Genomic DNA, 27812 nt, shown 5'->3' with positions numbered 1-27812 from the left:
GATCTTTTTCTTTTTCCATGTTTCTGATGGAAGACATGCTGATGTCTCTTCTCTGCCATGGAATAACTGCCTTGGGGTGTAATTGCCCTGAAGCACAAAATGTGCCCCAGATCTCTGGATAAAAATCACAGGACAGAACAGATTCCACTCCAGAGTAGGAAAAAGTTTTTAGAAGAAACTTCTGAACGTGGCAAAATCTGTACTGGGTGTGTTGAGTCCCTCCAAGGAATGCACTGGACACAGGTTTCAATGTGCAAGAGGAGACTGCAGGGCTTAGACACGGGGCTGGTTTTGTAACATGAGAAGTGGGAATTTCCATTGCTGAGGATAGGGGGAAAACTGGGCTTGGAAAAGGAAAGAACACGTGATTTTAGCTAATGTTGATTTGTATTTGGGCTTTCTGCTGCTGCTGGTGGTGTTTCACTGCATCACTCACACGACCACAGGTTGCTTTGGGATCTGTTTGCAGAGAAGCACCTGCACAGGGACAGGTTTTGTGTCCTGCTTCCCTCAGCTGTGCCAGGTGACCCTTGCCTGGAGCAGGCAGGACTCTGGCATTGCTCACACTCCCAGGTTTGTGTCACACACTCCCAGGTTTATGTCACCCCTGTGGCTGGCCCAGAGTGGAGCAGCAGGGAAGGTGTTGAGCAGAGGACTCCTTGTGCTGATGGATTCCAAATCCTTTAGCTACACAGCCTGAAAAACAATGGAGAGTCCCCCTGGAGCAATAAACCCTGTGATTTATCTGCAGTGTGTGGAGTTAAGCTAAATGTTCCTTTATTGCTGACTTCTGTGTGTGAAGCTCCTTTCTCGGGAGGAAAAACAATAAATCTTGGAAAGGTAATAATGTTTTTAGTGGATGCCCATCATTCTCCTCTCGCTTTCAAACGGGAGGATAACACAATGCCATGGGTCCATTGTTATCCTGCTTCCAGCTGAGACTTTTAAATGGAAATGTGGACTGCTCCTTAATTTAGTGCACTGGGTCTTTTTTTGAAGAGCCAGTGGCAGCCAGAAGGTGTTGGGGAAGGCAGCAGTTGCTAAGGCTTGGCTGGCTGTGCCTCTAGAAAGATTCCAAAAATGTACAGGCTGTGTGTTGGTCCTGGTGGAGGCAGCTTTGTCCAAGGCTGAAAAGGCAAAGTTGTAAATTCTGCCCTTCTGCTTTCATGAAAAGCAGACGTTGATTATCTGAAGCCCACACATTTGTATCACTGCCATAACTAATGACTTGCATTGATGCTCAGTCCCATTTGTTTGGTCCCAGGGAAGGAGAAAGTCTTTAATAAATCAATGAAATTGTCATTTCAAGAATGACACATTCAGCACTGGCAAAGGGTAATTATATTTTATGGGTTCTTATTGACTGTGGAGCCTTCAAAGCTCTTATCATGATGGGGAAGAGAAGTGAATGGGATTGCTCCTGGGAAGTCTTTTAAGAACAGCTGTGAATCAGAGCAGTCTCTTTAGAGTCCAGGATAAACTTTGCTGAGCTCTTACAAAAGCTTCCTTTGAAAAATCAGGCCCAGGGCTTTGTGTGAGAATGTCAGGTGGCACCTCATGATGTTGTGTGCCAGCCAAGGCTTCTGCCCTCCCCTCTGGGAAAGGGCACTGGGATGCTTTGACTCTTCTCTGTGATCTCAGTCTGACCTTTGCTGGTTGTTCCTAATCCAATTCCTGAGTTCTGTGAACATGCAGGACCAGAACAAGTGCCAGAGTATGACCATGTCCAGTGGCTTCCAAAGCCTTGAGGAAGGGAGTGAAAGAACTCAGCTCCATGCAGCAGCTTCCATGATGACAAATTGCAGTGCTGAGTGTCTCGTGCAGGAGAGAAATTTATCTTTGGAGAGAAATTCAATGCAAACAAAAATATTAAGATGTCAGGAAAGGACTGTTTCCTGCAGTATCATTTCTAGCAGTTTTTTCCGGTCCAACTTTAAAATCTCATTTGTGAGACTGTTCTGTCATTACTGCATCTCACCAGCAGTGTTTTTCCCTGATGTATATGGGAAATTGCTATGGTAACATGAAAAAAAGACCAAAACAGTGGAAATGCATACAACTTAAACCAAAGACTGCTGGTGGCTGCCTGTGAGCCACCCTTTTCTTGTGCAAAATGGGACGTAGGTTATCAAAGCATTAGCTACCTTGCTTTCTTTTTCCCCAAAAGACATTGGCCTTCTGTGTTAAGGTACCACTGTGTCATTTAGATCCACCTGCTTTGTGAGCAGACTCAGGTACTCTCCACACAAAAAGCAGGATACTCTGGCTCCAGTGGGATGTCACAGCCCTGTGAGCCCAGGCAAAATCTCAGGCACTACCTTGGTGTTGAGGACCCTGTTCAGGACCCTGGTGCTGTTTTTACCTCACTGGAAGATCCTGCAGACGGAAAATATTTTTTTAGAGCTTTGAAAAGTGGCAGGACAGTTTTGTTAAGTTGTATTGATTAGAGCACCAAAGAACTTGCTTTGAAACTATTGATTCAGCTCAGGCCAAAGCTGCTGCACTGGAGCCGTTACCCAACGTGCACATCTGAGCTGTCCCACTCTGCCCCCAGGCTGCGGGTGGCTCTGCACAGTGGGACGGGGGGGGTTCTCCAAGAGTTCTCTCAGCTCTTCCCCTAGTGTTCAGCAGGAGTTTTGCTATGGACAGTACTGGGAACAAGGGTAGGTGAAGAGAGAGTTTCAGTGAATACACCTGGCCCCGACCAGAGATCAGAACACCCTGTGCTTCCCATTCTGACCAGGATCACATGGAATTAGGCACGGAAAAGAGTCAAACAGCACACACTGTTAAGCAGCATTATGGTTCAACTGCCTTGGAACTTCCAGACTCACCTCATTCTTGACTTAACACCCCCTCCACATCATGGCACTGTGATGTGCAGGGAAAGGCTCTGTCATTAGGAGGGGAGAGGAGAAGAGCAGGTCACATTTCTCCCTTCTGTTCCAGGCTCTGCTACCATCTTGCTGCTTTTTTTTGACAAGTCATTTAACTCCTTCAAACAAAGAAAAAAAGAAAAAAAATTCTGACTAAGAACCAAACATTCTATGAGGTCTTTGGCTGAAAGGATCTGGGTGGATGTGAAAAAGATAAAAGCAGCAAGGAGGGAAGAAAAATCCGAGCTCTGGGCCTGAGTTTTTCAGGAGCCATTGTTTTTCCCAGGATTACAATCTACTTACATGAAGCAGGTGCTGTTTGATTGTTCTTTCCAAGACATCTCTGCCTCAAGGGCAGACAAAGAGTTGGAAGAGAGGACAGCTGTTGTTTTTCCTTGCTGCAGGATAGAACACCTTGGACTCAACGTTGTCCTTCAGCTCCTGGTCGGGGTTCCCCTGGAGATGGTGCACGGAGCGGCGAGGATCAGCTTCGTGTACGTCGCAGGAGTTGTGGCAGGTAGGTGCCACCTCTGGATGCCCCGGGTGGAGAAGCAGCTGAAAATGGCCTGTGCTGACTTTGGTGTAGGAGAAATGTTTTGTGACGTTTGGGATCAGGAGAAGAGCAGTCACTGATCTTCTGGGCATCGAAATCCTTCTGGGGGCTGGAAGTGGGAAGTATGGTACAGCTGGACATCTATTTCTATCCAGCCACAGGCTCTGTGTTTAGGAGACCTCCTAAAAAAGCACCAACAACCTGCTACTTTAAAATAGCCTTATTTTAGATGGTCTTGCTGAATGTGGAGGTGATGCTGGTCCTGTGCCAGATCTGCCTCCATTTGTCCTATCAGCTTTCTACAGCCTGAGTAAGCAGGAAGTATTTGGTTGTAGGTTGTGAGCAGTGCACAGCAGTCTGGAAAATTCATCTGATCGTGAAGCCACAGGATTTGATTGATTTTCAGCTTGTGCTGTATTGCTTTTATTTATGTTTGGAATTTCCAGCAGTTTGGAGGTGATGGAAGTTAGCTGACAATAGATCAACATCTAATTAAAACAGGAGGAGGGTGTGAGAACAACCAGAAGCTTCACAGTGGAACTCAGACAATGACTGACTGCCTCAGTTCCAGATTTATGGTGTTTGGTTGGGTGTATTTTCTCAGCTACGTAATTATTTTTTTTCCATAATGAGCAGATAAAGCCTTTGTAAAATGGACTGTGTTGGGTACTAATAAATCCTACATTCCAGGAGAGAGACTGTGGAAAGAGTAATTGGACTAGGACACAGGACGAGGCCCGGTACAAACACCACACTATTTAATGCAGAGAAAGGAATTAGCAGACCAGCTCCACTGTCCCTGGACTGTGATTTTAAAAAGCACTCACTGAAGTGGTTCCCAATTTGCAACTTCCCAGCTTTTCTGCATAGATACATCCACCAAAGCCTGGAGATTCACTGGTGTGTGTAAATACACTCACCTGTGCCAGGTGAGGGAGGCAGGGGAACGCTGAACCTGCTGCAGTTGAGCCCAGGGGAGCACTGGGAGTTTCCAGCTGCCTCTCACCTTCCTGAGGCCATGGGCTTGCCTTTCCCACCTTATGACCTATAAATTCTAGAAGAAAGTGCCAAATGGAAAGGGAAAACTTCCTTTCTTGCTGCAGAATGGAACTACAAATGAGACCAGACAGTGCCAGGCAGAAAAGCATCCCTTGATACCCATTGGAGTTGTTAGCCAGTTGTGAAACGTACTTAATTCTTTGATATGTGCCAGGAGAGAGAGAAGTAGATATACTCATGATGAGGATGTGGCAATATAAGGATCAGTCAGCTCCTAAACAGTCAGGAATAAACAGTAAAATGTAGACATGGGCCACAATTTTATGGGTTTTTTCTCATCTGTCTGACATGACTAAGAAGACACGTTGAAGCTGAAATTGAGTCTCAGTGCAGTGTCTGAAGACTTAACTGCAAGTTCTCATTACTCCTTCCTTTATTCCTCATTAACATTTTCCTTAATGGCAGTGTTGAGGAGCTGAGGAGTCTCAGGGCCATACAGTGAAGGAGGGAGCTGTCAGCACAGTTGCCTGGTGGAACCTCAGCACTTTCTTGACCCAGAATCAGCTGAGCAATCAGCACAGAAGTTTGTTAGATTATGTACTACTGAGGACTCTCTCAAGATTTACCAGAGTGTCTTTTTCCTGTTCCTGCTCATCAAAAAGATCTTCATTATCCCTGTCTTGTGACACCAAATCTGCCTTTGTCTCTCTAGCTCTGAAATTACTCTCAAATTTGGCAATGAAAGGAGCTTTGAGCAGATCCAAGCCTCCAGCTGGGATAAGGAGAAGCAGCGTCTGTGTTTGGGTGCACTGTTACCAGTGGTGCCTTTATGTGATTGACCTGTCACTTTGCTGTCATGTGTCTCCTACCCCCATCCAGGATATTTTTAGCTGGTTTTACTCTGAAGTTTTACAAGTAACAAGCTGTGCTTTGATCAGACGCCTATGCTAAGTTACAAGTCCAGAGTTCCTTCTCCCCGTGCAAATATTTGTCTTGCCAACATGGGAGCTCCTTCTATTTTATCTTCAGGTGAGAAACAGGACACAGACATTTGTCTGCCTCCTGCTTCCTTGTTATTTCAGTCAGGGTATAAATGCCTTTTTGTAGCACAGGTCTAAAGATACTTTGCTGCCTTGCTTGGCTGCTTTTAAAGTAGGTGCAGAGGAATCAATCACTCACTGTCTTGGCAGTTCTACAGGACTGGGTTGGCTCCACAAGCCAATCGATTCCCCCCTCTTTCTCTTTCTGTATTACTGACCTGCAGCAATTAGCACAACCAGGCAGTAGCAGGGATGTGGGGGAGGAGAGGGTGTGTTTTTTTGGCTGGCAGTTGTCCCAAACCCTTGTTCTTTCTGCAGGGTCCCTGGCAGTGTCAGTGGCTGACATGAGGGCGCCGGTGGTGGGCTCCTCTGGAGGTGTGTATGCTCTTGTCTCCGCTCACTTGGCCAATATAGTGATGGTGAGTACCAGAAGGACTGTCTGACCTCTCCAAAGTGAGCCAGGTGGCCCAAAGGGCTTGGAAATAAGGCCTGGCTCAGCTGTTGGTCATTCAGAGTTAAGTCTTGTCTCAGTGGTGTGCTCCTGCAATGGGAATGTGACACTGGGGCTGGTGGCTCGGTCCCCTGAGGATTGGCAGCTCGCCAGGAGAAGCCAAAGGTGCTGGTAATCCAAGACTTACCAGTGTTCTCCAGGCTATCAGCTATCCTTGCAAGGGCTGCCAAGTGTTTGAGGAGAAGGAGCTGCCTGGCTCTGCAGAAGGTGCAGACGTGTTTCTGTCTGCATGGGCTGTGTAATTTTAGTGGGTATCTAGTGAAATTTAGTGCTCAGTGGACTCGTGTGCAGAATGTCCCTTATCTCCATTTGTAAAACCCAGCCTGGAGCTGAACCCTGGGTGATCTAGTGATGCCTCTTTTGGCTGTTTCACCTAATGAAATACTTCACAAAGGTCAGTAAACAGCAGCAGCATCATTCTTCTAAAGCTGGAAGCAGGAGCTCCACCCCAGCCCTCCCTAGGTGGTGGCAGAGCCCAGCTCATCTGCCTGGGGGTCTCCTCAGCTGACACTGGCAAAAAGGGCTTCGCTGAGAGAGGACTGTGTGTGGTGCCACAGGGGTGCATGTCTGTCCTGTGCCAACAATGCCAGAGCAGAATAACCATAAAAATGATGATAATCCTTCTCCCCTGGCTCTGAGTGGGAAGATAACATGGTTTGGCTGCAGCAGAGAAAGAAGGTCTGTTGGATGGGTGCTGGCAAACATGTGAGTGTGTGGTGGTCCTGGAGTCGAGCCTAAAAGAAAACCTTGTACTTAAAGCTTGTGTGCAGTGCAGTCAGCAGGCTCCAGCTGTGCCCCACAATGGTGCTGCTCCAGACAGGCTTTGGAGCAGCTGGAAGCAGGGAAATGAGTGATTTCCTGAGCAGAACTGGTCTCCTTTGCCATCTTCGAGCTTTTCAGAGCATGAATGAGCTGGGGCTGGTGTCCAAATTGGGACACTTGAGGGCTGGCAGAGGCAGGGAGTGGAGGAGAGGGGCTACCCTGTACCACAGGGTTTCTGCTGGGGAATTGCCTCCTTAGACACAGCTATTTTTAGTATGATTTGTGCTCCCTGCCACGGTGCCAACAGAAGCAGGAGGGAGCTTCCTCTGCCTCCCAGGGTGGGAATGCAGACACAGGGGTTTTAACACTACAATTCACAGGAACAAAGGTTGCTTTAGAGGAAGAGGCTCTGCCAGAGGTGTGTGGAAAGTCTTCAGCAGTTACCTTCCCAGACTTCTTCAAACATCACAAAGTGGTCTGTGATTTCACTGCTCATTGGCCTCCTCCAAATTTATTTAGCAATTGCAGCCTTAGCATCTATATTTCCCCATTATCCACTGCCTCTCTTATCATCTGAAATTACTTTTGTTGCCTTTCCAGTTCTGGTGGAGGGGTTTTTTTTGCTTTTCTTTCTCCCTCTGCTCTGTCTTTGCTCACTTCTTGTCTAGATGTGATGCTGAAGGACACTGTGGCTGTTTGCTGGCAAAGCACTGCCTGGCACAGGTGCTTTGGGTGCTGGGAGAGGAGGGGCTGGTCTGGAGAGGGTCTCTTGAAGCCTCTGTTCCCCTGAGCCTCCTGACAGTGAAAGGAAATAGGAACATTCCTGCTTGTAAAAAGAAATATTACTGGAATTAAATACACAAAATAACCAACAGGGGGAGGCAATAAAGCATGTCACCCCAAGGAAAAGAGTGAGGGGAGGAATTCAAAGCAGCTACCTGGAAATGAAAGCTGAAGGAAGCAGCACAGTATTAATCAGCATGAGCTCAGAGCTTTCTGACTGGGTTAGGTTTCTCTGTGGAGAGAGAGAAAATGAGTTACTTATTTTGTAGAGATTGCATTTTTGCAGCCCCAGAAGTGATTTACAGACAGATCCCACATCAACCTTGAATATATGTAATACATATTGCAAAATATTTCTTCAGCAGGCTGAGAAGTCACTGGGTGCCATTAAAGTTAGGCTGAAGAGTTTACAAGTATTTTTTTAAATCATTATTTCTTCAGCGTGATGAACAGGGAGGTTTTCACAAGAGACCTGATTATCTTGGGATCTCAGACTGCTTTCAATGGGAGAAATTTCATTTAGTCACTGAATAATAATAATGGTGCAGTCATACTTCTGAGTTCCTCAAAATTTGATCTCTTTTTCTGCTTGCAAATGTTGTGCAAATGAGAAAGGAGGAATTTAAATATTTCTCCTGTGATTTCTGTCCCATCTGGGGTGCCAGGAAGAGCTGTGCTTCGGTACCAATTACCTCTGAAGCTGCTCGTATACCTTCATACGCCGCTAAGATTTCCTTTTCCACAGGGGTGTAATTGGCCTCAGAACCTCTGTAGCTTCGGCTCCAGAAACCCAGTGGTCGCCCTCGCGTCTCGCCAGGCACCTTTTGCCAGAGGCTCCAGGAGGGACCTTTATCTCCAGCTGCAGAGTAGAGCACATTCTTTACATCTGGTCCCATTCTAACTGGTCCAAGAGCCACGGCATGTGCAATTTCTTGCTTGATCTGCCTGAAAGCTTGTTGTTGCTCAGGACCCCACTGGAAATTGTTCTTTTTACGGGTCACAAAGTAAAGAGGGCTCACAATCTGACTGTATTCTGGGATATGCATCCTCCAGAAGCCTATGGCTCCCAGAAAAGCTTGGGTTTCTTTCTTGTTTGTGGGGGGAGCCATTGCTACAATCTTGTTGATTATGTCTGTTGGTATCTGGCGTCGTCCATCTTGCCATTTCACCCCTAGGAATTGGATCTCTCGGGCAGGTCCCTTGACTTTGCTCTTCTTGATAGCGAAACCAGCCTCGAGGAGAATCTGGATGATCGTCTGTCCTTTTTTGAAAACTTCTTCTGCTGTATCCCCCCATACAATGATGTCATCGATGTACTGGATGTGTTCGGGAGCCTTACCCTTCTCTAGTGTGACCTGGATCAGTCCATGGCAGATGGTTGGACTGTGTTTCCACCCCTGGGGCAGTCGATTCCAGGTGTATTGAACGCCCCTCCAGGTGAAAGCAAACTGTGGCCTGCACTCTGCCGCTAAAGGAATGGAGAAAAACGCGTTGGCTATGTCGATGGTGGCGTACCACTTTGCTGTCTTGGACTCCAACTCATATTGGAGCTCCAACATATCTGGCACGGCAGCACTCAACGGTGGCGTAACTTCATTTAAGCCACGATAGTCCACAGTCAGTCTCCACTCTCCATCGGATTTACGCACAGGCCAGATGGGGCTGTTGAAGGGTGAATGGGTTCTGCTGACCACCCCTTGGCTCTCCAACTTTCGGATCATTTTGTGGATAGGGATCACAGCATCTCGGTTTGTCCGATACTGTCGTCTGTGTACAGTTGTTGTGGCTATTGGCACTTCTTGATCTTTAACTCGTAGTAATCCTACAATGGAAGGGTCTTCTGAAAGGCCAGGAAGGGCAGACAATTGCTTGGACCCCTCTTCAATCACCGTGGCTACACCAAAAGCCCACCGGTACCCTTTCGGGTCCTTGAAGTATCCTCTTCTTAGGTAGTCCATACCAAGGATGCAAGGGGCTTCTGGCCCCGTCACAATGGGACGCTTTTCCCATTGGTCTCCCGTCAAGCTCATGTCCGCCTCTACTACTGACAATTCTTGAGACCCTCCTGTCACTCCAGAAATAGTAACAGTCTCGGTACTCTTATACTCCGAAGGCATTACAGTACACTGGGCTCCAGTATCTATCAAGGCCTGGTATCTCTGAGGATCCGATGTGCCAGGCCATCGGACCCACACAGCCCAGTAAACCCGGTTATCTTCTTGGTCCCTCTCCTTCTCCTGGCAGAAGGCAGGGCCCCTCTACTGGTCTTGATCAGAGCATTCGTCGTCAGAGTTTGACTTTGACTTCTTAGACTTTTTGCCATTGTCGAAGTGGACCTCCATCTTCTCGTGTTTCGGCGATCGCAGTTTCTCTTCTAAGAAATCTCCATCTACTACATAGACAACTTTCTTGTCAGTCTTCTTTCGCTTCAGCTCCCTCACTCTAGCTTCAAGCTTAGAAGTGGGTTCACCATCCCACTTCTTCATGTTTTCTCCTTTACTACGAAGGTATGCCCATAGTTGGTTACGTGACCCACGCTTAGAGTTCTCTTTCCTTCGACGTGTGAATGACAGGGATCGTGAGCAAGATCGAGACCAGGATCGAGGTCTAGGCCGAGGTCGTCTTTGTCGGTCCCGCCGTGATCTTCCCATTGGCCTTTCTTGGTAATCTCTATACCTTCTGTCCTCTCTGTCTCTAAGGTCGTCCTCATATCTGGAATATTCATAATCTCTCTCCGTTCTTTCCCTATCATAGGTGCGTCGGTACAGGGGATTGAAGGAGTCTTCCATATTTTCCTCGATGGTTCTTATCCAAGCACACATAGTGTCCACGCTTGGTTCCTCCATCTTTGGATTATATACGGGTATCAAGCAGGAAACATATGGTTTAGGGGCACCTTGAATTACCTTTTTCCACATTGGTTGCGTGCAGGGAACATTCTCAGGAACTTGGATATCATAATAATCTGGATCAGAATAGATGATCTCCAGCATGGCCAATTCCCGTAGGTATTGGATGCCTTCTTCCGCAGTCCTCCACCTTCTTGAAGAACTCTTCAGGGACTCCTTAAATGGGTATTTCACTCTCACCGCGTGGAGTATTCGGAGCCAAAGACTGGACGCCATTTTCTCCCTCCCCATTTCTTGCTCTATCACAGGGTCTCGAGCAATGGATCCCAACTGTCGTGCTTCATCACCTTCAATTACATGACTATCAGCTCCCTTGTCCCAGCATCGCACCAGCCAGGTGAGGACTTCTTCACCAGGCAAGCGCATATAATCTCTCCGTAAATCTCGAAGCTCTCTTGTGGTCAGTGATTGTGTAATTTCGCTTTCTCGCATAATTTCTTGTCCATCTCTCCCACGTAGAATCTTTTCCACCTCTCTCTTTACTCTTCCACTCCTACGTGGGACTGCTCCCACTTCCTCCCTATATCTCTCATGTGGAGGTGGAGACTGAGCATGCCGTGGGGATAAGCTTCTATATTGTTCACGCCGCGGAGATGGTTTCCTATGCCGTTCATACCGTGGGGATGGACTCCTACGCCGTTCACGCCGCGGAGATGGACTTCTACGTCGTTCATGCCGTGGGGATGGACTCCTACGCCGTTCGCGCCACGGAGATGGACTTCTGCGTCGTTCACACCGTGGAGATGGACTTCTATGCCATTCACGCTGTGGGGATGGACTCCTGCGTCGTTCGCGATACCCAGCGGGTGGAGGTAGTGAGTAATCTTTCACGTGGTGAGATAAGGGCCTCTTCCTCCAATCATTCACACCTCCAAGAGAAGGTTGGGTCTGGAGGGGTAGGGATAATTCCCCCTCCAATTGAGGGGGATGCTTTGGCTCCTTCTTTGCGTCTTTTGTAACACTGAATGTGTAGTCAGGATATAAATCATCAAGCGACAATATACCACCGGCCGTTTGTACTGTTGCTTTCTTTTCTCTTGATGCTGTTCTGTATTCCTTTGGGCGTGCCCCTAGTTCTCTTGGACGTGCTCCTTCCCGTGTAACCGTTTCTTCCTCTCTGGTACCTGCTTCTTCTCTTCCAATCGCTCCTTCCTCAGTCACAACCACTACTTCCTCTCTCGCAGTCGCGCCTTCATCACTTGCTGTTGCTCCTTCTCCCATTGCTGCCGCTCCTTCGTCCACTACATCTTGAGTGAATTGGATAGGTTCTTCTGTTCCTTCTTCTTCTTCTTCTTCTTCTCTTTCTTCTGTGCGTTCTGGTTGGGGAGATGAGTCTGTAAGTTCCTTGATCTCTCTTACCCACGTCTTCTTCTTCTTCACAGGGGCAATGATGACCTTCCGGTTCTTAGCTTGAGTCCCAGTTCTAGTGGGCTTAGTAGAAATGGCATTGACTTCAAGTTGTGTTTGGACCCCAACTTCTGTGGACCTAATAGGGACATCACTGGTTTCAAGTGGCGTGGTTTGGGTTTCTGTGTCGACCTTAACCCTTTGAAGGTGGTCTATGGCAGCTCGATAAGCATTAGCCAGGCCCCAGCACAAAGCGGAGAATTGCATATTCGGATCTTTGTAGGAAAAACACCCTTCTGCCAAACAGTGGGTCATCTCACCAGAATCAAACATTTGTTCTGGTGTGAACTCCCAATTAATGGGGGGTGACACATGTCCTACTAATCTACCGAAATCTTCCCAAGCTCCATGCCACCCGGGGACTGGCCTGTCTGCAGCCCTTTCCAAAGTTCCAGCGAGTCCCTTTGAGGTGTGATCTTTCCTACAAGAGGGAAGGCAACGGAACCCCATTCTTCCAAGTTTAAGTAGCACTTCCAGTACCTTTATCAATGACAGTACTGTTGCAATAAGATTTATATAGTAATTAGAGCCGATTTTAACCATGGGGATTTCCTTTACCAAACCTTCGATGTCAAAATTAAAGGATGGAAGCAACTCGTTCCATCCATCCTCAAGGTCTGGACGTCTCCCTATACGGTAGCCTAACACAGGTGTAAAGGTGGCTAGAATTATAAGACAAATTAATGAAATAGCCATTGTTTTTTGTTATTATTTCTTCTTGATCCCAAAACAAACCTTTGTTTATATAAACAAAGTTTCCTTGGCTGCTTTCCCAGACTCTGGCAGTGTTCCCAGACCTGTTCCCAAAACAATAGATTGGTTTTGCAAAACAACACCGAGCTTGGCTGTCTTCCTGGAAAAACGTTTATCAAAACAAGCCAAACTTAACCAAAATATCCCACTTCTGACACCAAAAATGTTGTGCAAGTTTCGAGCTGGCTTCCCGCCAAGTCCCCGAAACTCGACAACAAGGACCCGCCTCCCAGAGAGGGAAAAGGGAAAAAAAAAAAAAAACCAAGCAGCCAAAGCTATAGCAAATATATATATATATATATATATTACATATGAGACAGATACACAAAAGGAGAATACCACACACAGAAGGGGGGGGGGGGGGGGGGGGGGGGGAAGGGGAAGGGAGAAGGACAAAAAGGGGCAAGGACCGAACAAGCCAACCAGCCGACCGAAGGCAAGCTAGCAAAAATCTCACCACTTCCCTTCGAACAGGCAGGATGGCTAGACACGGCCCAAGGCTCTCCCCTCACGCGTGGCAGATAACGGTAGTCACTGTAGGCCTCGGCTCCAGATAAACCAGACCAAAACAGGGACCCGCCGTTCTCGAACCTCGCCGGAAAGGAAGAGAGCGAACTCTCTTATCAAAGCCTTATTTATACCCTAGGTTACGTAAAGGAATAGCATGGAATACTTCCTTGGTCACCTTCCCAGTTCCTTCCTGGTTACAAGCTGGTTTCCAGGAAGGCCTAGACTGAAACCATCACATTCTCATTCAGAGATTCTTCTTCTACTATATTGATTAATGACCAAGTCTGAAGAGAGAGGAGGCTGAATCCAGGCTTTCTTACGGCAGTGTTTACTTGATATGCTTTTACTGAGGTCTTTATTATTTCTGTATGCTCAGCTAAAGGTCTGAGCTGCAGAATTTCAAATATCCTTTATGGCCATGGCCTCTGGGACTGACAGATCTGTGTGTGGAGTGGTGGGTGGAGAGAATAGATCCGAGTGTAACAGCCAGGTTTGGATGCAGCACCACTTTGTTTTCCTTGTCTCTCTTCCAGAACTGGTCCGGGATGAAGTGCCAGTTCAAGCTGCTGCGCATGGCTGTCGCCTTGATCTGTAGTGAGTATCACCCAGGCCTTGGCATGCAGGACTCCTGCTTTGCTAGTCCTTGTCATAACAGCTCATGCTGATTCAGGGAGTTTGACTTTGCAGCAGTTTTGGTAGGAACTTGCAGCTGGACCCTCTGGCAGCACAAACCACATTGCTCCCAACTGCAGATTTTGGCTTTCAACACCATGGTTTGTGAACGAGGGTTTGTCATCAGCCAGCTTGTGTTTGTGGAGATGTGGGACTTAAACACCTTCTCCTGGGATTCCTAAAACAAGCAATGCTTTTGTAATGAGAATACTTGGGTTTCCTGGGGCTCTTCCTATCTGGGGTGGCAGCAGCATTATCCACACACTAATGAATTATCTTCTGGCCATATCCCCAGGGTGGCACAACAAACTAAGCCATGTGTTCATCACAGGCAGCTGTCTTCAAATTCCAACTCATTTTTTTTTATGGTTTTGGTATAAGTTTTGGGAGGTGAATATTCCCCCACCTGTCTACACTCCCACTTACCAAGCACTGGGGAGACCCCGTGTCTGTGCACCACAGTCCTGACACAGCTCAGGCTTCCCAGCTTCCCTGAGCTCACCATGCCACGCAATTTCTCCCTCTCTGTCTCTCTGGGGACTCAGTGCTGCCTGCCAGATGGACTCAAGAAGGGACAGACAATTAATTTATCTTTCCTTCCTTGTTCCAGTGAGCTTTGAATTCGGCAGAGCCGTGTGGCTGCGGTTCCACCCCTCGGCGTACCCGCCGTGCCCCCACCCCAGCTTCATGGCCCACCTGGGAGGGGTCATGGTGGGAATCACCCTGGGAGTCGTCATCCTGAGGAACTATGAGCAGAGACTCCAAGATCAGACTTTATGGTGGATCTTCCTTTCTATTTATGTCATTTTTGTCTTGTTTGCCATCTTCTGGAACATTTTTGCCTACAGCCTGCTGGATCTAAAGCTACCTCCCCCTCCCTGAAACCACGGGACAGAGAACTGGAGAGCGGAAATCATCTGTCAGCTGTGTGGCATGAATGGAGATGGAGGATCTATTTTTGTGTTTAACTTAGGGGAGGATGATTCTTCTCAACACAAGCGTGTGCTGGAGGAGATGCTTAAGGATCTCATGAAAGAAGGGGCTGATCAGTTTGTCCACAAACCCAGCAGGTTCTGCAGTCCTGGCTGGCCGTGCCCTGTGGTTTGTGCCCTGCCCCTGGGCACTCACTGCCTGGACTGCTGGCACACATCAACGTTCTGTAGGAGATATCTGTATTTTCCAGGTCAGTGCTGGAATTAGGGCCAATTGCAGAGTGAATCTCCTCACTGTTACTGGACACTAAAAGGGAAAAAGAGCAGACATTTACTAATTAGAGACTCACATGGTACTCACAGGGCAGCTTGAGTCTGGTCTCTATGGACACATCTGACTGTTCAGCCATACCAGTGCCACTGTCTAATTACTTGAATGGTTCTGAAGGTATTTTAGCCTGTGGTGAAACTTGTCTTGCACAACTTTCAAAGGAATCAGCAGAACTTGCTCACACAAAGTGATGGAGACTGGGCTTCAACCACAGGTCAAATGAAATTGCACTATAAACATTGGGAATCTTTAGAGTGTTGTGGACACCCAGGCAGAGGTGACTTCTACTGTGCATGTTTCACCTGATTTTAATTAATTAGTCCCCCCCTCCCCAGCCTACTGTGGCAAGAGGGTGTGGCTGGGGTTTCTTTTTTGAGGGATGAAGAAAAGGAGGGCAAATGTTCATTTGTGGGTTTATCAGAGGACAATCAGGTGCTGTTTTTTTCTCACTGTATTTCTGGCCACGCTGACCTAACACCTGGCCTTGCAGTGAGCTCCTAGCAAGGATCTCAACTCTTCCAGCAGGTTCTTCCTAGAAAAGTGGGACCAGGATCACCTACAGCAGCCCAGGGTGGGAACTATCCAGCCTTTGCAGCCATACAGTCCATTTGGGGCCAGGCCCACTGAAGGCAGTGGAGTTAAATCAGGTTGTGTGCAGCACTGGTTTCCCACAGAAGTGAAAATGGTGTTATGGTGCTACAGTGATCATTGTCAAACAGATAGAACTGGTTTTAAGGTGACTGCTGCATTTTGAGGGTGCCTCTTCCTGAGGCAATGGATGTTCAGGAGCTCCAAACAAGAGTTAGTTGCAATGATGCCTTTTTCTTTAACGTTGGCCAAGGCCAGGTCCAGGCAGTGTGACTGGGCTGTGGCACAGTCCACACAGTTGCCTGCAGGGACCTGGGGACCACAGGGGAACATCTGTGGCACGAGCAGTGCCTACAGGTACTCCTGTCTGTAAGGTGCTTAACTTGCTTGTCACTTAAGAGAGCTGCCAAACCACAGTCCAGGAATGTGGGTGCCCTCCTTTTCTCTCCCCTTTACCCATCTATTGGATGGTCTGGATAAAGCAGCCAGAAGAGTCTCTCCAGACAAGCTCCTCTTTTCCTTTTTTCCCTTTCCCTGCTGGTGCCCAGGCACAGCCCCCTGAGCCTTCCACAGCACATCTCACAGGCACTGTGGTAGTTGTGTAGCAAAATGTCTCTGTGTCGTGGGCTTTATTCTCTCAGTTGTGTTATCTGTGCTGCCATATGATACCACAAGCTGGTAGGGGTCTATCCTTCTAGAGGGGATATTCACAAGTGCTTCTCAGCTGCCCCCTTCTTTGCCTCCTGTGGGAAAAATAACTCTGGTTTGAGGGGTGACGTTCTGCTCCCACAGAATGCACTGGAAAAAAACTTCTGTTGCCTCGGGGAAAGGGAGGGGGGAGAAAATAAGTGAAAAAAGCCTTACCTGAAAAGAAACAATTTTGGCACCCTTGTGCACAGAAATGGGATTTCTGAGGGTGACAGCACCTTTGTTGTTCTGCATGGCCAGTGCAATGCTTGTGGGCCCTCAGACCCAGGAGCAAGAGGAAGAGAGAAGGGTCAGAGCTCTGTTCAGGTTCCCTGTGCCCTGTTCCCTCTGCAGTTCAGATCCAGATGGAAGCAGTCACGAGAGTTCCCATGGATTGTTCCAGGTGCTGGCCCAGGGAGTGCTGTAGCAGAGATCATCTCCTTGTGGAGCTGCAGGGGAGCAGGAGAGCAGGGAGAGTGCTGGCAGAGACATGGTTAACAAGTAAGGAGGACATTCCTTCCCTCACCTGTTGCTAAGCCTTTCTCATCAAAGATGCCTTTAAACAGAGGTGACCAGGATGGGGAGTTCCCCTGAAGTTTTAGGGAAACTTTTAAAATGTTGGTAGAAAATTCCAATTGCAAAAAAAGCCACTCCAAGCTATTTTGCCTGTAATTTACCAGAGTACAATATGCACCAATTGGCTTTTATTTTTGGTTTCTCAGCTGAAAGCTACTTAATGCCCATCAGATTCTCCCCAGTGAGGGTTTCTGTGCCTGCCAACGTGTGCTCTGGAGTGAAGGAGCAAGATGCAGATTCAAGAGCCACCGGTTTCTTCATCAGCCTGAGCATGGCCAACATGCCTTTGGTCTGCTCAGGAGTGGGAAGGAGCTGAACAGAGTAATGCAGACCCCCCTCTCTGGTCCTTTATCCATAGATTAATGGAGTCTACATGAACTGGTTGAAAACAGCTCTGAGGTTGAGCCTATGACTTGTTCTTTTAAACTGTTGTTCATCTTCCTGACTTCCATTCTGTCTCCCCATTCCCTGCCTGAGCAAGTCTACAAACAGCCCTGGGGACCAGAAAGGCCAGACTTTAAAGCAGTACTAGATTTATTGGGAGTGAAGCAATGAAACCCTCTCACATTCCTGCTCATCAGAGCTGAAATCTCCCCCCATACATGGAGCAGGTTGTCTGCTGGGAATCGATCAGCCCACGGAGTCAGGAGCAGCACCAAGTGCTTAAGCTTTTGTAATTATTTCTTTTAATCACTAAAATTACAGTATGAAAACTTGTAATGTTTCTACAGAGTACTGTGAGTTCTGGTTATGTTGTTTTCTCACACACCCTGGAGTGCCACAGTGCTGCAGCACCACAGAGCTGAGAGCAGCCAGGCTTTCCTGTTACCTCCAGATGTCCTTGGAGCTGCTGGCTTGTGTCAGAGCCGGAATATTCCCCATCCTGCTCATTTGTGGTTCCAACTTCTCCCAGTCAGCAACGTGTTCCTGAAGGAGTGTCCTCCGAGGGACTGTTTTTGGTGATTCCTGTGGTTTTATTTCAGCTGCTGCCAGGATTTTACATCAGTCACATAAAATGTGACTTTATTGACCCTCCCGGCTGTGCAGTGCCAGAGCAGGAGTGTCACCCACGGACAGGTTTGAACAGGGCACCTGAGAGGGAGTTATTTTGTGCTGCGTCCCTGAGTGAGGACACAACACCTAAAAAAAAATCAGCCATTTCTGTGCAGGGATTCCCTTGCAGAGAGCACATTGCAGGTCCAGCGGGATGGGGCAGGAGCAGTGCGGTACCCGGGAGCCGGGAGTGCGGGATGTGGAGCTTCCAGGGACACCTGGCGGCAGCGCGGAGGCAGGACGGGAGCCAGCTCCTGCCTTCCCTAGGACGGGATCCGGCTCCTGCCTCTTCCCCAGGACGGGAGCCAGCTCCTGCCTTCCCTAGGACGGGACCCGGCTCCTGCCTTCCCCAGGACAGGCGGGAGAAGGGGCTCAGGCAGCCGTGGGGAGCAGGAGGAGGAAGGAGGAGAACCAGGTAGATCAAAGTCCAAATGGCACCTTTTATTCCCACAGGTAAAGATTAATTTTGCACAGGGTGATAACACAGGAAGGAGGAGGGAGAGAGTTGTAGTGCAGTGACGGGAGAGGAGGGAGGTTACCAGAAACAGTCTCTGAGTGAGGTGTAGCAGTTGTACATATGCTGATGAATTTACGTTTGCTGAGTTTTTAAGACAACATCTTGTGTCACTGTTCCCCCATCAGTCGAGGAGGAATCTTAGCACTTACATGGCATATTGTGATTTTTCACTACTTGCTCCTTTGGCAGTGGGAAGTATGTTATCAACAGGGAAGGGGGAGGCTGAAGAAATTGTTACTAGAAATAAAGCTTGGGGATTCTGCATCCCAAGACCTTGCTCCTTCTGATGGATTACACTGCCTATGTGTTTCAGATCAGATCAGACCATTTCAGTTTGAGCTGGGCTAGGAAGGATGAACCTGACACTTTACAGCTGGCACTAACCTGACTCTGTGCTGACCTCGAGGCAGCTACTGCTCTGTGCCAATATTTCATCTCCCAGCATCTCCCGTGGGCAGGACTTTCACACATTCTTCAGTGAGTAAAGAGCTCAAAGTCTGTTTACACAGATTCCAGCTCAGCTCAATTACTTTGGAAACCCCATCCTCTGGCTTTACCCAAAGTGGAACTGGAGAATGTGGGTGCACTTCAACACCAGCCACCTCTGGGGCCAAGCTGGGCCCTGGAGCAGCCAGGCCAGCACCTCTGAATGCTGCTGCTCTCCTGTTTCCTCACAGAGGTGGCTGCTCTGCAGTGCTCTGGGACAGAACTCAGAGGTTCCTCCTGCAATCACTGATGCCAAGAGCTGGTTATGAAGGAAAACAGTGCATTCTGCACTCTATAAAAAAAGAATCATACTTAAGACAGGAAACAAGCTTGTTTAAGGGTAAATGTATTTTTAATGTCACCATTAATCATTGGCTTTTAATTGGAAAAAGCTTTCTAATGAGGTATTTCTGAAATGCCAGTAGGAGTACAGAAAATTTATGTTTCAGGGTACTTTACAACAGGAGCACAAAATATTCCCTAGGCCTGACTTAAGTAGCAAAAGTACCTTATTTTCAGTGAGCTTGATAGACACGTTGTCACTGACTCTCTCCTGACTCCCCCACAGTGTCTGTTTAGTTTGCAAATAAAGCCAGATTTATGCAGCTTTTCTTTTGCTTACACTGCTAATGTTAACAACACATCTGAGTGTTAAACACAAAGCACTAAACTAAGTGATTTTCTGCCTTAAAATACTGAACAAATGATACTTTCCCGTGAAGGGCTAGTAAAACAAAGTGATACTTGCAAGGTAAGATGCTATGGTACGTCTCCAAATATTTTTGTATTGTGTACATTCTGTATATTTTTGTTGTAACAATATTATTTGGGTGCAGAATCCATTAAATTTTTTTTTTGGTGGTTTTTTTTGTTTATTTGTTTTCTCTTTCGTTTTTCTTTTCTTTTTTAATAAAATTAAGTTGTTCTGTATCACGTGCCAAAAAACAACCAAGAAAAAACTTACAAGGACGGTTTTGTCAGTTTGTCTGTAGTTAACACATTATTTAACAAAAAAGCAATTGGTTTGGAGCTCTGCAATGGAATCTTCTAACTATGACATTGGTAACTCGTTTTTATGTCTGTCTAGGAGATAAAGGGGAGAGTAAAGTGCAGCTTCACTTCTTTTGGGACATAATGAGGATGCAGAACCAGCTTGGGACTTGCATGGAAATTCAGGTCTTGTCCCAGGTTTTGGCAGCTGCCACTGCAGTGCAGCAGTGACCTCAGCACTGCAGGGAAGGTGACAACCAAGAACATGAAACTGTTTAAATGTTGTTATTGGGGAGGAGGGTTGTGCCCTTTTAACATCAGTCTCTATTGAGTGTCTTTAAATCTGAGAGCCAACACATTCTGGTCTCTTGAACCGACAGTGGAAACAACATATCCAGAAAGTTCCAATGTGAAAGCAGGAGGCTTATTTTGAAAAATATTTTATGTTGTTGTTGGGATTTTGTGGGTTAAAGTGTAACTTCCAGGGATGAAGATGTGACCAGCAGCAGCTCCTGTTAGATGTATTATTCCTAAGGGAGGAGATCACTGCTGCTATGTGTGGGACTCAGCTCTTCCTGGCAGCTCTCTGGAGACACTTCAATCTCTCTGTTCATTACCTGAGGACTTCCAGCAAGAAGGTGAGGTGGGTTTTGTTGGTGTTTTTCAGGTAACACAAGAAGTCTCACTGCCTACGAGCACCTGTCATTTTTCTTGCTACCTGTTCTTCACATCCCACTTATCTTTTGAGCACTGAGCTGTGAATGACACTTGCAGCTCCTCTGCATTGTGTGATAACGGGTTTTACACAGAAGACATCAAGGACAACACTCATTTGCAATTTACAGGCACACTACTAAGGATTTGAGTTTATTGTAAACTTTATTTCACACAGTGGTGTCACAGGAAAGCACCAAACTTCTGTCATCACAGTACAGAGCAGAGGCACAACAGTCACACTGAACCATGTTCATCACAGTCACTGTTTCAGGGAGACTTCTCCCAACACCTTCTGCTGCAAAGGGAAACCACAGGAGTTTTGCTGTTATCAGGTTTGCAGAAATCATTCTCATTTAGGAGGTCTCTCAGAGACCTTGTGAGTTTGGATTCCAGCTGTAGCCAAAGATTTCCTTCAGGTATTCTGCTGCCCACCTGTCCTATGACGTGGGAAAGAATTCATTGCTGAAATACAACAAAATATTTTAAAGTCTGAACCTGGGAACTTAATTTACTTCAATTCTGAAGAAGTTTCATCTAATTTAAAGTTAATATTTAATCTATAAAATTTTCAGATTTAATTCTTCCTAATTAAAAAACATATGATGATTTACAGTTAGCAAAATGGGTACTAAGAACATACAAAGGTGCTGATCACACCACAAACTAAGAAAGAAGGGATTCATCAAATAGCTTGGGAACTTCAGATGCCTGTCCTGTGTCACTGAAACTGTTCAGTCTTTAGGCAGCTCTGTCTCATACCATTTAATGACTTGTTTATCCAGAGACAGAATAGTCAGTTTGAAAGCAGAATGCACAAAGTAGCTACAGACTTGTTACCTATGTTCTCTTATATAATCTGATTAATTCATTTACTATAATCTATCCAGATGTTTGTGCTCCTTTATTAAAACAAAGTAGCCAGATCCTAATGATTACACATGATAATTTTGAAGACATTTAAAATATTAAAAACACTGAAATGCTTGCCAGGTAAGGGATTTGGGTTTGGGTTTTCTTTCATGTAGTGACTGTAAAAAACAAACATCATGATTTCCTCACAAGAGGAGCAAGTCAGTTGGACAATCTGGTAAGCACTAAAAACTATGCCGGAGTTTGTATGATCTGATATTTACACATTAAAAAGTTTCATCTGAAAAAGACAAAAGGCAGGTGAAGCTGCAACTTAAGTTTGACTTGGGTAATACTTTTAAATATAAATTAAAAATTCTGCAATAGCTTCACAGAAGAAATGAATGATTTATACGTAAGGTAATTTTAAGCCACCGCTGTTTCTCTCATGAATTCCTCGAGGACGGTCACTACATTCCTGGCTTCTGGCATCTCTGCATGCTCCACTTTGACAATCTTCAGGAGGATGTCTCCACTGCCACAGTTCTTCAGGAACAGGTAGCACTTGAACAGGGCATAGTGGTTCATCTCAGCCTGGCGGATAAACCTCTTCAGGTTGTTAATGTCCTGGATGGCCTAAAAGAGCAAGCAGAGCATATTCTTATCCTTCTGTGTGGAAAGAAAACACATGACCATGTGGGAAATGAAGGATGAATAGCAGGAGAAGCAAAAGCATTTCCAATAGCAATTTTGTGTTACTACTCAAGAGTAATGTAAGCATGGAATACTGTCCCTGATGTATATAACCACTGTTACTGTGGACACAACTTGGCAGCTCACCTAAGAAGTGTTAACTACTGAACCCGTGTCACCAGTTACACCATACTGTGTGTGCACAGCTCAGATTAACAGGATTTAAAGAAAGGAGAAAAAAAGAAAAGGTGGGTTTTATTTTAGATGAGAAAACACCTTTGGAACATTCACTGAGGAAACTTCCCTACTGCTTTATAGGGGTCAACTGCAGTAAGCCAGGCCTCAAATTAAACCTCAGGGTTACTCAGTTAATGACATACAGACACTGTAAATAACCTGCAACTTTTTTTTGCTGCAAGAAGAGTATTTGCTCCCTCAGCAACCCCCATGTCTTCTTCAAGTCTTTAACATATATGAACATGTACCTTCAGTTTGAAGTTTTCCAAAATCTGCCGGAAGAGAAATGGATTGCCACCTTCTGCACCGTTCACAAAAGCCTGCATCCAGTCCTCACAGAATCTGTTGCTCCCTGTTACATGTTCAGGAACATGGAGAAGAGTAAATGAGCTCCACAGAAATATACAGCTGCATTCACCTGGTTTAATCCCTCTCATGTAACAACTGATAGTCGTATACCTGGGCCAGGAAATAAGTTTTAAGGAAAAACAGTATATGTGGAAGAGAAAAGCTAACACAGCTACAGTGATTACATGACACTCTGATTGTTGAATCCCTTTTTCACAGCATTTGTTAAAATCACAACAGGAATAATAAGTTTTGCAGATTCCCTGAATTGTATTTTCATAGGGATGAATGATGGGTGTTATTATCAAGCATTTTCAACCCAGAGTTCCAGTGTCTGGGGTAACAAACCACCCTGGTACTTCCTAGGACAGGTGTTGTAGTTTCCAGCCAGAATCCCAACTTTCTGGGCAGGAGCCTACAAGTTTCTGAATATCCTCAACAGCCTCTGCCATGCCCAGCAGCTGCAGGATCCCAGGGAGGCACACGAAGCATTCCCAGCTGTGATCTCACCTGCATTGTGTAACTGGGGCTGAGCTGCACTGCAGTCTATAACCAGGGACTTGTGCTGTTCCTCGGTCATGGCAATGCACAGGGAGGTCATTGTGCCTTCCTGGACCAGTCCTTGCAGGCTGGCAGCTGCCAGGAACCTGGCACAGAGAGCTCTTGTGAACTGCTTGATTCTTTACAGCTCCTGGACAGCAGGGAGGAGGCTGTCACACACAGAAGCCAAGTTACTCACAGGTTCCTTGGTCCCAAAGTATCTTTACCTGCTGATGTCCTTTTCTGTTCTTTCATCTGCATTTTTCACTTCTACAGGAGTATAACTCAAAGCCTGAACACAAACAAAGAAAAAAGCTGGATGCAACGTTGCTATTACTGCTGTTGCTATATTGCAGTTATGAGCAATAAATACATAATGTGGTACTTTAAAAATTGTTCTTTTCAAGGCAGTACTCCATGTTCTAGTTATTGCAGCAGGTTTTGCACTCAGAAGAAATTCAGCAGTTACACTCTGTTAGCTATTCCATCCAAAGCCTCCTCAATCTCAGGGATTAGAGCTAGGATTAGTTTCTTTTCTGTTTCCAGTGAATTACAGGAGGCACATACACAATATAACACCCCTTTTTGTTCAGGGGAATTATACCAGGGACAGCCTGCTCAGGCTATTTCTAATTTTCTTATTCTAATTTCAACGTGGGCACTGTTAGGTAATTTTACATGAGTTAACTATAATAATTAATGGAAGAAATTGTTATGTGTTTCCTTAGCAATAAAGGAGGGAAAAGGTACTTGTGCTGAATTAAAAGGGGAAAAAAAAAAAAAAGAAGAAAAAAGCTGCTCTTCATTTCCTCCTGCTGGGAAAGCAAATGCTGGAAACATTTTAACTATGTTGGAGTCACTGAGGTGCCTTCTGAAGGTTTTTTAGTTACCCAGTTTTAAATACACTTACAGCATGTAACAGAGAGGCCAGTTTGTCCTGGAAGAGCTGCACCACCCTCTGGATGGGGCAGATGGCATCCTCAAACCAGCTCCTCAAGTAGGGGCTCACACAGCTCTCCAAGTTCTTTTGCTGTGACAGGTTGAAACGTTAAAGCTTTAACTACAAATTAGATTTCTACACAAATAGAAGCCTATTAATAATCTACTCAACCTAAGATATTTGGATGTCAGAGCCTTCTTAATCCTAAACCACAGAGAACTAAAATAATGAGTTTGACATTTAAAGCCGGACTTTATCAGCAATGAAAGGCTTTGCATTTTAAGGAACAGCCAGAACTGAAATATTATGGTATATATTGAGCAAAGACCATGCAACAGCAGACTGGATGACAAAGAGACTTAAGAGGAAGAGTTTCCACTAGAAAAATGTGACGAGAAACCCACAAAAAATCCTTCCTTAACATTCAGAAGGGGTAAGAATCGAGGTGGACATCAATGATTTCCTTGTAGACCATTATCTTTTATTAGTCATTCTTCTCTCCAAATCTAACTGTAAGTAACCTTTAAGAGATTCATGACTAGCACAAAAAATATCTCTCCTTTCTCTTTTTTCTTCCTTTTGACTTGTGTGGTTGAGAGGACTTTAGACATTCATTGTCACTACAGTGAATCAAGTATCTCTCACAGTGTTTTACTGCTACTTAAAACACCTATTTTGGCTCTATAGACTAAATCTTCCCGATTGTCTTAGCAATTAATTTGGGTAAATACTCATTTTCACCACTTAAAGAAAGAGTTAGGCCTTACCTCCAAATCAAGGTTTATCTTCAGACTTTGAATGTATTTGTCCAGCTCAAGTCTGAAAGTATCTTCTTAAGGAAAATAAGGTGCATCAGTTAAGACCTGCATTTTTCCCTTTCAGTGTATGGCTGTCACTGACATTTTCAGTTACTGGAAGGTGTGCACAAACGAGCTGATTTCAGGTAGAAACAGACAAAACGACAGGATAATTTTTACATCATCTCCCTCTCCACACCATGTAAAGGAAGTCAGAGGTAAGGATATAGTTCCAGACCTTTCTCTGAGCCACCTAAGAAACAGACCACATATTCTGGAGCATTGGTGTCCGATTCCAGTGTCCCCATTTCTAGAAGATTTTCTTGTTGGAAACGACAGTAGTAACAACCAACTTTGCTTTCTGGTATGCTGTGAAAAAAAAAAAAAGAAAAAAATTATTTTGTTCCAGATACATCACAATAAATAGGTGCAAAAAGCAGACATACATGATTTCTGAGAGAATTTTCACCCACTAGCACTGGTGGCTCCTATGGTCGTATATAAAGCTCTTAGACCTTCTTTTTTCCTCTGTGGTGTGATTAGAGTAGTTTAAAAGGAAATAATCATAAACACATGGACTGTTTTAAATTATTTACTGCCATATATTTCTCGAAGCTACATAAAAAAGGAAAGTGCCTTTGTGTAAGGCTGTTATTAACAGCAGCAGTAAACTGAGAACATGGAACCAGGATTAGACCAAAGAGCAGCAGCAGACAGGCAAGATGTGCAGTGCTGCCAATGTTCCCTACAGCTTCTCATCCACAAATAATCTTAAATATTTTACCTGAGCCCCACCGAGGCTACACTGCCCATCCCTTCAAACAGGGCTCCCTTAGTGAGGCGCTTGGCGATAAAACCGCGCAGTTCTGTCTCCGCTTCAGCTGGTAAGTTCGTGTCCAGCAAGGTGAGGCTTTACAAACAAGAAGAAATTGTTAGCAAAAGTCAAATGTTACCGTTTTGTTTCACCAAGTACAGAACCTGCCTCTAGCAGGGGGACCCCTGTGATCTCTCTCTGGTGACAGCTGACAGGTCTCTGACTTGTGGCCCATCAGGAGCAGTCAGTGATTTGTCCCCTCCCCAGCACTCTGGAGTTATGGTGTCAGCTCATGCTGACCTTCCCAGCAGCTCTTTCTTCCCATGTTTTCCTAGTTGTGATACAGAGCTTATGGAAACATGTCCACTGAAAATGAATAAATTTTTGTTATCTGTTACCTATACAAAGACCTAAGTCAATACAGAAATATGAAGTAGCAAAGAAAAGAGAGTTCAAACTCAGAGATGGTAACTTATGTTTAATACACTATTTGAGCTATGCAGTTGTGTTCATTCCTCAGGTATTCCAGAAGAAGCACTCAGGGGACTCCAGTCTGCTTTCACAGGGGTTTGAGCTTTGAAAGCACTGCAATGGACCTAACAATGACCTGACAGCAATTCGGCAGAGACTTCAAAGCGTGTTGCAGGTGATTCTGCAGGTCGGCTTTACCTGAAGTCCTCGGTGGAGGGGGTGTGTGCCCCGGCCCCGCCATCCCCGCCGGCCGCTCCCTGCGCGGACCTGAAAGCCAAGGGATTCCCAGGATTGATTTTTACACCCGTGACACGGAACAGGGACCGCGATAGGGAAAGGTACGGCCCGAGGGCGAGTCAAAGCAGCAGCACGGAATCGGTGCATTATGGGAGGGAAAGAATCTCATCCGGGAGAGGGAAGAGGGGAAAAAACACAGGGGATTCAGGGAGCTGGGAACAGCCGAGGCCTGGGGCGGCCTCCCCACGGGGACCCGCCGCCTCACCTGCGGTAGCCGTAGAGGCCGTGGTAGGTGCTGCCGTGCCGCTCCGGCCGCCGCTCCTCGCCCGCGCCGCCGCCCTCCTCGCTGCTCTCCAGCTCCCGCTCATCGCCGTCCGGCAGCGCCGGCAGCATCGCGGCCCGAGCCCCGAGCCCCGCCTGTCCCCGCGGAGCCGCCCCGGAGCCGCCGAGGCGCGGTGGGTGCGCGGTGAACCCGCCCCGCTGGGCCCGCCCCGGGCCCGGCGCTGGGAGGAGCGTTCGGGGCCGCTGGAGGAGCCACGGGCCGAATCCTGATCCCGCCGAGCCCCAGCGTTTCACCAAGGCTGGAACGGCTCCGGCTGCCGCGGCTCCTGTTTGCGCAGCGTGCAGGACAGTGCAGTACAGACCCCGCGGGGCCCGTGTCGGTACAGGCGATCCTTCACTGACCTAACGGCAGGACCCGCTCAAATCAAGTTTCATAGAATCACAGAATCATAGAATGGTTTGGGTTGAAAGAGACCTTAAAGATGATCTCGTTCCAACACCTTGCTATGGGGCATTTGACAGGATTAGCCGTGCTATCTGTTTTAAAAAGCTCTGCCTCCGAAATACCTCTTTCTGTGTTAAAGCAACACATTTGTTAGCTCCCGGCAGTTACAGAACCACAGGATCATTCAGGTTGGGTGGGACCTCTGGAGATCATCCAGTCCAACCCCCTGCCCAGGCAGGGTCACCTGCAGCAGGTGACACAGGAACGTGTCCAGGTGGGTTTGGAATGTCTCCTGAGGCAGAGACTCCACAGCCTCCCTTGTGTTGCAGATAAGCCTCGTGGGGAGCAGCTCTGACCCCCAACTGCAGCAGGGCCACCGCAAAGCCTTGGACGAGGCTGATGGTTGGACCTGATGATCTTACAAGTGTTTTCCAAGCTCAGTGATTCCGTGATTACATTCTAAGCAGCCAGTGGACCGGCCCGGAGCTGGAGAGCTGTGGGGATAAC

The 27812-nt window shown here is 46.6% G+C and overlaps 2 protein-coding genes across 2 annotated transcripts in view; one reads left to right on the top strand and one right to left on the bottom strand.

The window, feature by feature from the left end:
- The window catches only part of RHBDL3 (rhomboid like 3), a 64189-nt gene extending 44391 nt beyond the window's left edge, over positions 1-19798 (top strand). Inside the window, exons 6-9 of the mRNA XM_051797599.1 lie at positions 3281-3393; positions 5787-5887; positions 13637-13697; positions 14386-19798. Of these exons, the coding sequence (XP_051653559.1) occupies positions 3281-3393; positions 5787-5887; positions 13637-13697; positions 14386-14657 (547 nt within the window). The 3' untranslated portion in view covers positions 14658-19798. The remainder of the gene's footprint in view (positions 1-3280; positions 3394-5786; positions 5888-13636; positions 13698-14385) is intronic.
- Positions 19799-20795: 997 nt separating this feature from the next.
- Positions 20796-27044, bottom strand: CUNH17orf75 (chromosome unknown C17orf75 homolog). The gene is made up of 10 exons (XM_051797693.1): positions 26844-27044; positions 26540-26608; positions 25841-25966; positions 25285-25425; positions 25027-25084; positions 24230-24349; positions 23547-23611; positions 23290-23426; positions 22680-22783; positions 20796-22137 (listed from the first exon to the last, which is right to left on the bottom strand). Exons 1-10 carry the CDS (start codon positions 26969-26971, stop codon positions 21928-21930), a joined length of 1158 nt encoding a protein of 385 aa, XP_051653653.1. The 5' UTR covers positions 26972-27044; the 3' UTR covers positions 20796-21927.
- Between the last annotated feature and the right edge of the window lie 768 nt (positions 27045-27812).

Source organism: Manacus candei, unplaced genomic scaffold (assembly GCF_025592945.1).
Source record: "Manacus candei isolate 608988 ecotype Guabito, Panama unplaced genomic scaffold, ASM2559294v1 h1tg000047l, whole genome shotgun sequence".
Lineage (NCBI taxonomy): Eukaryota > Metazoa > Chordata > Aves > Passeriformes > Pipridae > Manacus > Manacus candei.
Note: the sequence above shows the minus strand (reverse complement) of the source record. Positions and strands in the feature narration are given on the sequence as shown.